Source organism: Lolium rigidum, chromosome 1 (assembly GCF_022539505.1).
Source record: "Lolium rigidum isolate FL_2022 chromosome 1, APGP_CSIRO_Lrig_0.1, whole genome shotgun sequence".
In the NCBI taxonomy this organism is placed as follows: Eukaryota; Viridiplantae; Streptophyta; class Magnoliopsida; order Poales; family Poaceae; genus Lolium; species Lolium rigidum.
The window spans coordinates 314,126,284-314,140,216 of record NC_061508.1 but is presented as its reverse complement, the minus strand read 5'-3'; the positions used below and the strand labels follow the sequence as shown (position 1 = coordinate 314,140,216).

The window sequence follows — 13,933 nt, the reverse complement described above, 5'->3', positions numbered from 1 at the left end:
GCCTTAGCAGCTTTTATAGTTTTATCCGGACTACTGTACTTAGGTTTCTCTACGATACTCACAGATGCAGAGGTACTTTTGCCGGCATGAATTTCCTTACGCAAATCCTGATCTAGATTGCGAGCCTTAAGCCGGTTTTCCGGCATCCTAGCGGCATGAGCGCTAACTGAAGCAAAGCCATGGGCAGCGTTGTACTCACGTAGGGTTAGGTTCAGCTCGCGCTGCGCCTGGAGGATGTTTGCGCCGCCGGTAAGCAGCGCCTTGCGTGTCGCCTCCAGCTGCGCTTGGGCCGCACGGGTCGATGCCGCACGGCCAGCACCTTCTTCCACAGCGTCCTTGCCGGTGCCGGCCACGCCAGCCATCATGACCTCCACGCTGCCGGCGGCGCGGCCAGCGCATAGCCACCTTGGCGGATCCGGTGCCACCAGCACCGGCGAGAGGCAGCGGCGCACAGGGACGGTGCCGAAGTAGATGCGGTGGCTGCCGAACTCGATGATGCGGCCGTTCTTGGGGAACTTACCGCCGTTGGCGAAGCAGCCCGCGTTGTCGTTGATGAAGTCCATGGCGTAGATGTTCTGTACGAGCGCGGACACCGTATGCTCGCCTGCAACATCGAGGAGGCCCGCCCGAATATGAACTCCAGCAAGCGCCTCTCTCTGCCCCACGGTGGGCGCCAACTGTCGTCGTGGTGAGCAGGACGAGATGCCATGGGATGGCTTAAGTTGGGGCCGAGTTGGACGCTAGAGGATTCGGGGGAGGGTTTTGGATCAGGTAGGATGAACTTCCGGGTGCTTTCCTCAAGAACTTGGCCAGGGCCAGAGGTAGAAGAAGAGAGACACAAGGATGAACTCCGTTCTAGATCTTCTATATTCCAGGAACAACAAGGTTACAAGTTTTTCTACACAGGGGTCGTCGTACATACATGCGTGCCCGTGAGGAGGGCTGCCCCCTCTCCTTATATAGGGAAGAGGGTGGCTTACAGGGGAAGAAACCCTAATGGCATCTTTGAACAGACAAACTACTTTACAAAGCTACTTTAATCATAGGTGACGCCGGTATCTTCTTTAATCAGGGAGGCTGATGTCCTCCGGGTGCTTTGGGCGTCACCCTCGTCTTTTACGTCATGGCTTCGTTTAAAGCCACCTTGCTTAGGTCATGCTTGTCCTCTAGCTCCCGAGGGAATCTTTGACCAGTCCTGCCGACGTGCTACAGTGCACTTCTTACCGGCAGTCCGGTATCTTCTTAGCCCATACCGGTATACCTATCTTTGGGGATACCGGTACAGATTTACTTAGCCAATCGCTTAACTCCGTTCTCCGGAATGAACATCAAACCGGTATCTTGATGGCTCAAACCATCCAGTTTGGCATGCCTTTGGCATACCGGGGGTCATCCCCCAACATAGTTGTTGGGGATTCTGGCTAGGAGTCATTTCTCTTCTCCTTCGGTTGCGGTCTTCCTTTTATACTGCCAAGGGGATACCATAGTGGCTGACATGATACTGCGCCTCGACTCTTTACTGGAAGTGACGAAGAAAAAGCTATCCATTACACGACAAGACGAGCAGCGGGTGGGCGGCGCCGAACGCTATCAGGCAAACGCTCTATCCTCGCCCCGTCCTATCTTTGACCTTGGTCCCTAACCTGGCATGCTTTCTGTTCCCGAAGAACTATCCTTCATTGTTCTTTGGGGATTCTCTGCACCGGCCTACGCATAGACATTCTTGAAACGGCTTGATTACACTCTCTCTTCTCTGGTCTTGGTCGCACTTTGAACACGATTCGAGACGTGCTTACGCTAGGACGACATAGCTGATAACTAGGCCAGAAGGCACAGACTCGACATCGCATTGTCTCCCTCTGATCCTCGACGGACCATGTATAAAGTGGTCAAGGATGAGTCGAACCCGAGTCACAGCCCATGCAGGCTAGGGACGATATTATCGATGGCGATTCCTTCCCGAAACCATGAATGCGGGGGTACCTTCTTGGGCTTGATAACTGATCTTTGTAAGCCAGATCAACGCCCCGTGAAGGTGCACATCGACCCGAACTCAATGGGTTCGGGATACTATGGTTGAGAGAATTCCTTATTTGACACTACTTCTAAATATGATTCCTTATTTGACACTGAAAAATTCTGACTTCCCTATTTGACACCAAGAGTAAATTTTGGTTCCCTACATGACACTACCGTTGGTTCTGTTAGATCCTCCCGTCAACTTTTTATCAGCTGGACCAAAAGACCCCTGCGTTAGTCATAGGCTCATAGCTGTCCAAAGAGGAAAAAAAACGACGGAACCTTTCTCTGCCCCCACCCGACTCTGACTCAGACTCCTCCCAGCCTGAAGACCTGAACCCTAGCGCTCGCAGACACGGTGATAACTGATAACGCATCTCCAGCACGAAGATTGGTTGTCATGCGGCTCTGCTAGCTGGACGATGTGGTTTTACATCTATTCAGTCAGCAATAGCGAGCCCTCTTCTGAAAGGACTGCAAAATATTTTGTACATAGTTTTGTCGCTCTCCAATCCACGGATATTCCAATCAACATCTCAGCTATCAATTCCAAACGTGAAGTACAGTTCCAAACGGTGCTTTGCCGTGCATGCAAATTAGCATACATAACGTGACCAAATATGTCACACTATAGTTGTCTTGTAAACACTTTTGGTCACATTATGCAGCAAGGGCAAAAGCATCATTGCATGTCCTCAATTAACACCGTTAGTTCTACAAATGAACTAGAGTGTCATATAGGGAACCAAAATTTATACCTAGTGTCAAATAGGGAAGCCAAAATTTTCCAGGGTCAAATAAGGAATCATATTTGAAAGTAGTGTCAAATAAGGAATTCTCTCACTATGGTTTTCCCGAACCCGACAAGCACTCTTCCCCTTGTCGATCACCACGTCTCTTCCAAACCCATTCCCACCAACACGCCGATGAGGTCGCTCGAGCTTGGGCCCGGCGTGGCCAGCGTAGGAGGGGTAGATGCGGCGATCATTATCAAAAATTGGGATGCTAGCCAGCCGCCGGAGTCGGCGTCTTCATCCACATGAGCGGCCGAAGCAGCTAAATCCAATGTCTTCCTCCACTCCAGCTATCGGGGCCCCCGAATCTGGCGTCTTCCTCCATTCGAGCGGTCGAAGCACCTTGATCCGATTTTCCCTTTACTCCACATTGCTGAAGGTGGCAGGATATTTGATCATTTCGCACGCATTTTTTTCTTTGCAATTTGATTAGTATAAGGGGCGAAAATCATGTACTATCCCAAGAATTTGTGGGGAATTTTATAATTTGCCACACTTTTTTAGAATAAATTAGGGGGCCCTTATTTTATTTTTGTATGCAACTCTTTGTCTATCCCAAATTCCCAATTCCCAATCATCGGAGTTGGCTTGGTTCGCACAACGATGCCACCTAGGATACCCAAAGGAGGACACCCTCATGCTAGCGATCTAGCCCTCTCTTCGGTGTCCCTTTCTCTCCCGGGAATGGCCCTCCCCTCTCTCCCCACCGAATGGCTGCAGCCCCATTTCGATGTTGACCATTCGCCGTCGTGTGTCCCTGGCTACCACGCGCAGGGTATCCGCCGCCGCCGATGTCGCCGTCTTTTGGGAGCCTCCAGAGCTCCCGCAGGGCGCCCACATTGGATCCGGCCGTCGGCATCTCCAACCACACATTTTTGCTGCCACCGCACCACCATTCGAGCTCCGCCCTTTTACTCGCACGACTCTTCTTCTCCGACCTTCGCCGCAAGTCACACATCCCATCAACCCTCCGAGACCACCTCGCTCCCGTCCCGTACACAAGGTGTTCGATCATTTTCTCCAATAGGTATTCACATTGTGCGCGCACCGTGTAGCTCGGTCAAAGTTGGACCTGAACATTGAACAACTTGCTTAAGCATGTCTCTTTCTTTCCAGGAAGATGCCTCTCCGGCTGACAGATTACCATGTCCAGACATGTCCTTAGGCATTTAAAAAAATCTTTTTTAGAGAAAAATCTTTTTCCAGGAAGACCGCCCCCATTCCAAAAAATCTTTTTTTGCAGGAAATCGCTCGGAACCTCCAAGAACTTGGGGCTTCTAATGGCGGACCCGTTGACTGCAGCTGTCGCGATAGGATGGGGCATGAAAGCCGCTGGGTGGATCGCCTCCCCCGTCATCTCCGATCTGTTCAAGAAAGCATCCTCGTATCTTGGCTTTGATGCATCAGAGAAGCTGATTGAGCTTGAGCCGAAGATTTTATTGCTGGAGCGGGTGATGGGGGCGGTTGAAGGGAGTCCTTGCAGGCCTCGTTTGGAGGGGCTGTACAGTAAACTTAAATCTGCTTTCTACGAAGCAGAGGAAATCTTGGATGATGTTGAATATTATCGTCTCGAGAAGAAGATACAAGATGACAGGCTCAAGTCAGAGGTCGCTGGGCCTTCACGTCGCTTGAAGGAGATCTGGTCTGCCGTGGCAAAGAGCTCTCCACTAAAACATCAGGTCCTTTCCTCCCTCTATGTGTTTGTATTTATCTCGATTCCAGAACTTTTTATATGTAAAAGTGTTGCTCGCTCAGATCCATAATAAGTGTCCGTGTCGAGGCTTTAGTTTAATTTTATCTAAATTTAAACTAAAGCCATGATACTTATTATAAATTAGAGGCAATACATGAAAAGAATGTTAGTATTGCTATCGTTGAACCTTTGCTTTTTCTGGTTTGTTTGGCGCACACTGCCTCGTGGCCATAACCTTTCCCTGCAGAAAAAGCGGCAACGACAGGAATTTGCTTGATACATAACCGTATCGATCACTGGCTCAGGTATCGATCACTAGCTCAGGCGACCCGGTTTACCGGTACCCAATGGATCTGTGCTGTGCTAACCTAGACTATCTATACCTAATAATTTCGTCAACGTTTTTTTTGGACCGTTTTACCCTCCCACCAAATCCCATAATACATCAAATTGACCTTACCGGTTCGCTGGGCAAATGTTTTTCCGTTCCTTTGATCCATCGCAAAGCTGGACCGCGAGCACGGTGGAATAAAAAGTCGGCCCAACCTTATTCTGGTTATCTCTCATGTTCTGGGCTGGGATCCACGTTGTAGGTTAGCTAAGTCTGAAAACAAAATAACGTTCTGGGCCTGTTCGAGATTCTCAACGTCCCGAGGCTGGTCGGGGCTCCATCGTAGACTTCATGTTTAGTCCCACCCTGCTTCCTTGCACCTATTTCTACCGGTTTATATACGTTGAGAAATTGCATAGTATCACCAAGCCGACCAAGAAAATCATCAAGCATCCCTCAGGAAAAGAAAATCGTCAAGCAAATGGGCGGGATTCTCGGCTGTCTGCTGTGAGCTAATCAAACTGGCGGGATTGTGTGTTGTACCGAAATGAGGATGTAGGCTGATGCATACCGAGAATGGATAATAAGTCTATCGAGCGGTGACGGAAGAGCCTCCACGAGAGCCAAGGACTGTGAGGAATGGAAGGAAGCAAACAAACGAAATCACAGAGTCGGGCGCGCGAGTAGGCCTGAGCGTGAGAGAGACCGGGGACTGGCGGCGCCGGGCTGGATTCAGGAACAATGCGTGGATGCGACCAAGTGCTCGGGCTTGACGTAGTTTAGTGTTCACGTGGAGTATTCTCGTGAGACTAAGAGCAGGGGGCTAAAGCACCATCACCGTACAACCTTTTTTTTTTCTTAGTTGTTTCGTTGGATATTTCCCAAAATTTTCAGACAAGAATGATGGAGTAGAATGGGATAGATTAGATTAAATTAAATTAAATTAAAAGCATATAGAAACCAAATATAATAGTAATACATTTAATAAAAACTATAGTCAAATTGAGTATATGAGTTTATGTGTATGAAAAAGAAACTTGCGACTCAGAGTATGCCAATACATTGTATCACTTTTTCTTAATGTGTGAATTCTTGTGTCATATAAATTTTGTAGTTAAAATCATGTACATTATTGAAATATACATAGTGCTAATAAAAGACCACCATATTAATAAAAAAACGAATCGGAATTACTTACAGAATTTTATAATTGGACGTACAAATAGACATATTTTCGCCCCACATACTATGTTAGAGGAGAAAATGGGAAAAAAAATCTAAAGTAAGGCTAGGGCTATGCTGCTCGGCTCACTAGATTATCATGTAAAATTTATTTGAGTCATATACATGTTTTTACTACTAAATTTTGGAATCATTAGAATTTTTTTTATTTTTGTACTAACTATAAATTCATCCAAATCTTTATTTTTAATAAAATTTAAGAATGAGATCCACCATTATTATCGGTCTGCAGTATTACAAGTTGGTGGAGCGTCAAGACTGGTTTTTTGAGTGTTTCATTATTTGTTTTCCCAGTGCAACGCAATGGCACTCTTGCTAGTTTGCTTCTCATAACCATTTGTCACTTAGTCAGATCTCATAGTTTTGTATCGATAAACCCATCCACTTATTTTGCTGGCTTAATCTATATGATATAAATGGATCATATTTTTTGCGAAAAGGTTCACCCATCTATTAATAATCATATATAGTACTCTCTCCGATCCATATTAGTTGCAACTGATATATGTATTTAGACATATTTTAGTTCTTAGTACATCCATACTAGTGGCAAGTAATATGAATGAGAGGAAGTAGTAAAAAAATACCTAAAGTGATAGAAATCACAAATAAGTTCTTGGACCACCTAAATGACTACAATTTTTTAGAGATTAAGTCGTAGCCCTGCCTTAAATTAATAAACCTGTTGCCGGCAAGTTGTTACAAGGTGCTAAATATCAGTTAACAGAGACGAAAACAACAACCAAACAAGAAAAAGAAAGAAACACAGTTTGAGCTTCGAGATCATTGTCCAGCCTTGCGATCGACCGAAGATGCTTCGAAGCTGCTGAAGAAGACAACCATTGAGGGACTCACACCATCGTCAACGTCCAGAGGCCAAGCAAAGCCCAAGCACCATCCGCTTCTACCTCCAAAGAAAGCTCCCTGCTTTCTCGCCCCGGATCGGAGGGCGCCGTACCTGTGGGAGGTAGACTGCTCTCCTTGAGCACGCATGGATATTGGAAGTTACCGCCGACGAGAAGAACTCCGAGGACTCGCCTCGTCGCGCCGCCACCCACGAACAACGCTGCCACCCGCTGCCCAATCCTCAACACACCAGACCAAGCTGCTAGGAGTAGGCAAAGACGATGCCTACCAACCTCCACTGGGCTCATCCACCCAAACCCGCTATCTCAAAACGATGCCTCCGACGAGGGAACGGCACCACCAGAGAGCCGCCACCGTCCAAACCGAAGTTTTGGGGTTTCACCAGAGATAGATAGGGCAATGAGGGAGGGGATACAACCTCGATGTCGCCTTCAAGAAGGAGAACGACGCCATCAGCGTCGTCGACGTCGTGACCGTCACCGTCGGCCAAGGGTTTCCCCCAGTCGAGAGCCCACATCCGACCACACCCACCATCCACCGGAGGGAGTCCGTGGCCGGGGAGGTGGGACGAGCACAACAGGGAGGAGGAGGAGTAGCCTTCAGATCTGGTGCCAGAGGCCCATCGGGGCGACCTCCGCACCATGCCCACACCCGTCGCCCCTTCACCGTCCGCACGCCGAAGAGCGCAGACTGCAACACCGGCACCCGCCACCCACCCCTAGGTCGATGTCGCCCCACTCCACGTCCAAGGCTGCTGCCTCGGATCCATGGCCCCAACCCGGTCATCGGAGGGCACTCAGCCACCGGCCACCACTCCCAAGCGCTGGTGAGGCCGCGCCGGAGAGGGGGACAAAGGGAGGAGGGCCATCGACTCCCAGCAGCGGATGCCAGCCCCCACACATCTGTCTTCCTCCCTACAGCTGTGCGCAAGGGCCTAAGAGAAGTTCCCCGCCGCCCCCTTCACCGTCGCCGCACTACCTTTCTAGAGGCCACCTCTAGGGGCGACGAGAGGGGGAGGAGAGTGAGGGGAAGGTGGCAACGGCGGGGTCTAGGGTCCCACCCCGTCGCCCCAGGCGACGCGAGGGAGAGGAAGAGGTAGATCAATCTTGCCTAAATGACTACAATCACTAGATTGAGCCAAAGGTGTGCCACAGTCTTCGGCCCTTCCTCACAGTAGCCCGAAAAAAGACTGTGTAGTAGAGCTTGTTATTTTTCGATAAAGGGAATATATTAATATCAAAAGATACCTATTACACCCAGCCTCTACAACAACGCAATGCTCTAATGGCATTATGGATGCACACACAAAAAAGAGAAAAAGAAAACTAAGAAATAAAAATCCTGCTACAATATCCCAGTCTTAGCAACAACAATACATCCACCACCGAGAGGCGAGGAGAAGAGGACCTAGGGTTTCCCCCCTGCAGCCCGCCCGCTCCCATACCTCCGCCGTCGGCATGGCTCACCAACCACTACCTCGTCACCCGTCGTGCCACCGCCGAGTCCGAGCGCCGCTACCGAGGCCCCCAACGAGAGGGCCGCGCCCTGGCCTGAGGAGGGAGACCCGCGTCCAACCCCCGCGTGCGAGAGGACGAGAAGTCCCCCCCCCCGGCGGTGGTGAGGGAGGGGAGGGGGAGAGGGGGGTGGCGGTGGCACGGTTTATAGGGTTTCTCCCGGCCGCCACGCGGGGGCGACTCGGGAGAGAGGATGGTTTTTTTACAGATTAGGAGAGGGGTAGAGCTTGTTATAGTAGATACACAATAAGTTGGTGTGCTAAGCCAGAAATGACTAATGCATCAAGGAAGCAAACGTCGATAATGATGAGAGTTGTAGATCAAAAGTATTGAAACTGAAAGCATACCAGCAAACACGGAAACTGGCCAGATCCTAAGCAGATATAGACGTGGATCTAAGGAGGGGCGAGCGGTGGCCAGGCCTCTGCCATGGATCGCTCCCCTCCAACAGGGTCTAGCAGAGGCTACACTCCTAAACTGATGTTAAACTGAATATTCGGCCACTAGCTTTTTTTCTTAGAGAAATTCTGCCATTAGCTAAGATGAGGCTTAACCTTCAGGTGCACTACGTGCAGAATGGCCCAAAGCCCAAACCAATTAGCTAAATGCCATCGATTCCGTGAACAGATTGATCAAAGGCGGCGCTTTCTACCAGTTGATCCCATCATAATCACAGTGGACCAATTGCCATCTCCCAGCGTCACTACACTAGGCATACATACGAGCGCATAGACATAATCGATAGAAAGCTCGGACCCTCGGGTGCTCCGTCGAGTTGATGACCAGCAGATCTGATTCAACCTTTAACTCTTATGTCTCTACCCAGTGGCGGAGGGGACAAACATGGCCTGGATTTAGTTCTCCGTAGATATGTACCCCGGCAACATTGATCATTTCTCACAAAACAACATTAGTTCACTCATCCCATATGTTCGACAGTTTGAGTATGTCAGTTTAGTTCTCGCCCAACCAATGATGATTTTCTATCCAAAGCAATATAAAATATAAATGCTAGCGAGGTCCATCAAGTTTTATATGATTACTCTTTTTTTCAAAATGGTGAAGGCCTAGCCTTTGCATCAATTGATGCATACGGTTTTTATTGCATTGACATAAATGTATCGCAAATTATTACAGTTGAAGGATCACTCAAGGCTACTCTCATTTATTTATCTATTGTTTTCATAGGAAAATGTTTTATCACAACTAAGATTCAGGTCATGTCATATTTTTTTAGTAGGTTGACTATCAAGTTTATCTACATGGTGCATATGTGGACATTTTCACCGGTGTTAGCTATAGCGAGCTAGACACGTTCCGTCTGCAATTGTTTTGTGCTCTTGGACAAGGTTAAATGTGAATGCTATTTGGATACAAAATTTCTTTGGTGGCTTGTGAGGGAATAAAAAAAATCTTGTTGCGCCGCAATCATGGATCTGCCCCTGATCCCAGGGGATCCACATAGCAAACAACTCCACAGACCCTTGCGCAAACAAACAAACAAAAGTGACAGTAACTCTCTTGCCGACGAGAGGCCAGGGTCCGCCACACGACGAAGTCTGAAACAGCATCGAAGGCGGGGTGGCCAGCAGCGTTGTCGGCGCAGGGGACGGAGACCATATACACCTCTGGTAGTCTTTCTTGTCTCTTCTCTGTCCGTTTCGGTGGCTAGTCCAATGGTTATGTTCACAATATTCTTGATGTCGTGAATCAAGACACAAGAGTTTATTCGTCTTCTCTAAACTATTTGAAAACGCGACTATACCAGTTGGGCGCATGCATGGTATTCTACGATTTCGCGTGCATTCTCTACCCAAACAGTGTATAACACAACAAATAACATGCTCTGAATGATATTATCATCAAAAGAAGTAAAAAAATAGAATCTGTAATGAACATGGAGATGCCTTCGACTAGCTTTAGTTCAAATGAAGCTACAAAAATGAAATTCCTTCGTTTTTGTATGTGCGCTTCTATGTATAACGGTTTCTGAAGTGCCATTTTGTTTTGCAGGAGAGTGGTATGTCAAAAGTTAAGTTGAAAAAGAAGCTAGAAACAATAGAAGAGATCATAAATGATACATGCAAAGTTTTGGAACGGATGAACTTGCAAAGCTTAAGTGGTGCAAACCAGAGCCATTGTGTTGCTGCCAACTCACGAGGTAGCGTCACTACTTCGAGGCCTCTATCAAAGATAATCGGACGAGATGAAGATTGTGATAAGATCGTAGCAATGCTTCATGAGAAGGAAGAACATGGTCAGCCTGACACTAATCGTGTTCCATGTTACTCTGTTGTTGGCATTCACGGCGTCGGCGGTTCTGGGAAATCAACCCTTGCGCAACTTGTTTGTACCCGTGAGAAAAAGGATGCTCATTTTAATCTTGTAATGTGGGTTCATGTTTCTCGGGATTTTGCTGTGGATGCCCTTTACATGGAGATGTTTGAGGCTGCTACAGGTACTTTATGCCCTCAGTTGAGAAATCGTGACACCTTACAAGATATGTTGGAGGAGAAACTGCGTGGAAAACATTTTCTTTTGGTACTAGATGATGTTTGGTACAATATTAGAGATGTGACGCGGTCTGAAAGTCTGCAACAGATACTTTCGCCGCTGCAGGCTGGAGAGGCAGGAAGCAAGATCCTGGTGACTAGTCGAACTAAAGATGCATTGTTAGCTCTGGGTGCCACGGAAAAGAGGTGTATTCCCATATCAGCCCTAGATAAAAATATTTTCTGCAATTTGCTCATGCATTATGCACTCCACGGCGTACCTGCTGATGATCATACTCGTAGAATATTGGAAGACATTGGTCAAGAGATTGCAAAAAAACTGAATGGGTCACCTCTAGCAGCCAGAATAGTTGGAGGACAACTGCATATAAGGCAAAACGCCGAGTTCTGGAGAAGCGTTCGTGACCGGGACCTTTTGAACGAGACGATGGGAGCTCTGTGGTGGAGCTACCATCATCTTCGTGAGCAGGTCAAGCGATGCTTTGCTTTCTGCAGTATATTTCCTCGAAGACATTGCTTGGAACGTCATGAGTTAGTTCAGATCTGGGCTGCAGAAGGGTTTGCCAGATGCACTAGTGAAGGGGAGGAAATGGAAGACGTATGCTATGAATACTTTGATGATCTAGTGTCAGCCTCATTTCTGCAACTTAAAGCAAAGGAATGTCCTCTTGAGAGAGACTACTATTTAATTCATGATTTTTTGCATGATTTAGCGAAGAAGGCCGCTGGAAGTGACTGTTTCACAGTCGAAAATAGTTGGAAACTGCAAGGAAAATGCCCAACAGTAGAAGTTCCTCCAAACGTCCGCCATATCTTTGTTCAGATGTTTGATGAAGAATTGATTACTAAGAAGATATGTCAATTGTACAACATACGCACTCTCATAATTGGTAGTCCATATAGTGAGGAAGCAGTTGGAGAGCAAGTCCTGAAGTGTCTGTTTAAGAGGCTGAGGAAGTTGCGTGTGCTTATCATAAGTGCCGGAGATTTGATGAATAATGATGTCCCCTTAGATGTGGCAGTCCCATCATGTATTGGTCAATTATGGCACCTGAGGTATCTTGCGTTTCGGCCTGCATTTTATGAGGCTAGAGGTCGGAGGATTATTTTACCGTCCACTTTTACAAAGCTATTCCACATGCAGACTCTAGATTTTGGTTTTACTGAGATGGTGGTGTTTTCCTCTTGTGAAGATATTTGTAGCCTCATTAATTTGCGGCATGTAATCTTCTCCGGAGTTGTGGATCTTCGAAGCATCGACAGGCTAATGTCACTCCGAACGATGCCGGCCTTCGATGTAAGAAAGAGACAAGGGTACGAGTTAAGGCAACTGAGGGACCTAAACAAGCTTCGTGGCGAGCTGTGGATCATGGGCCTGGAAAAAGTCAGAAGCAAGGCAGAAGGTCTTGAGGCCAATCTGGCCGGTAAGGAAGGGCTGAGTATACTGAAACTGTCCTGGGGGTGGAGTGGTGAAGCGAGTCCAGAAGTTCAAGCAGAGGTACTAGAGGGTCTTTGCCCACCCAAGGATCTTAAATCACTGATTATCGAGGGTCACAGAGGTCCAAGGTATCCAAGTTGGATGCACAACGGTGGCCCAAAGAAGGTGAACCATCTTGAGCTCATGGACTGCAGCCTACAACCTGGTCCTGAACTTGGTGGGTTTTGCGCTCATCTCCGTGAGCTCACGATTTTTGGCTGCAGCTGGGACGCCTTGCCAGATTACATGGAGCACCTGACGTCATTGCAGACGCTGCACATCATGTACTGCCGGAATATTCGGTTACTTCCAGCACTGCCGCAGTCTCTTGAGCACATACACCTGGATGGCTGCGATAAGGTGTTGATGAGCTCGTGTCGCATGGAGCACCTGACGTCACTGCAGATGCTGATAATTAATTCTTGCGACAGTATTCAGTCGCTTCCAACACTGCCTCAGTCTATGAAGGACTTCAACCTCCGCACCGACAATGAGGTGTTGCTGAGCTCGTGCAAAACAGTTGCAGATCCAGATTGGCAAAAGATTAAGCACATTACCTACGTATCAATAGGTAAATCAAGTATAATACTCATCATTTTGCGTGTTCGCATGACAACATTATTGATTCCCGTATCAAGAAATGGTATGATCGTTTCTCAATCTGTTTTCTAGGCAATAACATGGACACGGAACCAAGCGCGATGAAAATGGGAGTTGTACAAGACCGGAACGAAGCGCTGAAGATTGCTGTTCGTCACTTGTTCCGATCGGTTTGGTTACGTGGTCTTCTCAGTTCGACATCAAACCATGCACGGGGGTGACTCGTTCGATCCTGTGACGTCCTACTGCGTCAAGTCGTAACCATTGAACCTGTCTGAGTGAAGTGCTGCTCCACCATCAGCTACGCACGGTGCAAACCTTGATGCATGCCAATGATGAATACAAATTTATTTGTTCCGTACAGGCCGTAGACTATGGTCCTAAATAACGTGAGCATCGAATTTAGTTTTTTGTAAGTCCTGTAATAATACACTGACCTTAGGCGTCTCATATGGTTTGTAAATTAATACTGTACGATGTTGAACACCCAATCTGTTTTTTCCATATGCTGGCTTGAAATACACGTACTGTCCAAATACAAGGGCATCCTTGCACGAATACAGTAGAAGATATTTCCTTCCTCTATCTATTGGTTGGAAAACATTGTTTCCTCTAATCTGTTGGGTTAGATTTTAGATGTGGTTGTAGTTGCAGTGGACCAACAAAACGTTGTACATGGCTGAGGCGCATTGTCCGCCTCCATCCGCATATTTTTTAGTGATTTAAAGCATCTGTGGAATCATTTTTCATTTTACACTCAATGTATTTGCTAGCTATTGGTCTCCTTTTCTATTTCAGCCTTGGACAGAATCTAGCACGTTCATTTGGACTGCATTACCAAACAATCCAACTAGTTTACGGTGCCTCGTGGGGTGACAGGGTT

The 13,933-nt window shown here is 47.4% G+C and overlaps 1 protein-coding gene across 1 annotated transcript; it reads left to right on the top strand.

Annotated features, from left to right (window-relative positions):
* Positions 1-4,093: 4,093 nt before the first annotated feature.
* On the top strand, positions 4,094-13,345 carry LOC124684179 (putative disease resistance protein RGA3). Its single transcript, XM_047218559.1, has 5 exons — positions 4,094-4,492; positions 10,474-11,694; positions 11,797-12,752; positions 12,882-13,021; positions 13,123-13,345. Exons 1-5 carry the CDS (start codon positions 4,094-4,096, stop codon positions 13,269-13,271), a joined length of 2,865 nt encoding a protein of 954 aa, XP_047074515.1. The 3' UTR covers positions 13,272-13,345.
* The last annotated feature ends 588 nt before the right edge of the window (positions 13,346-13,933 follow it).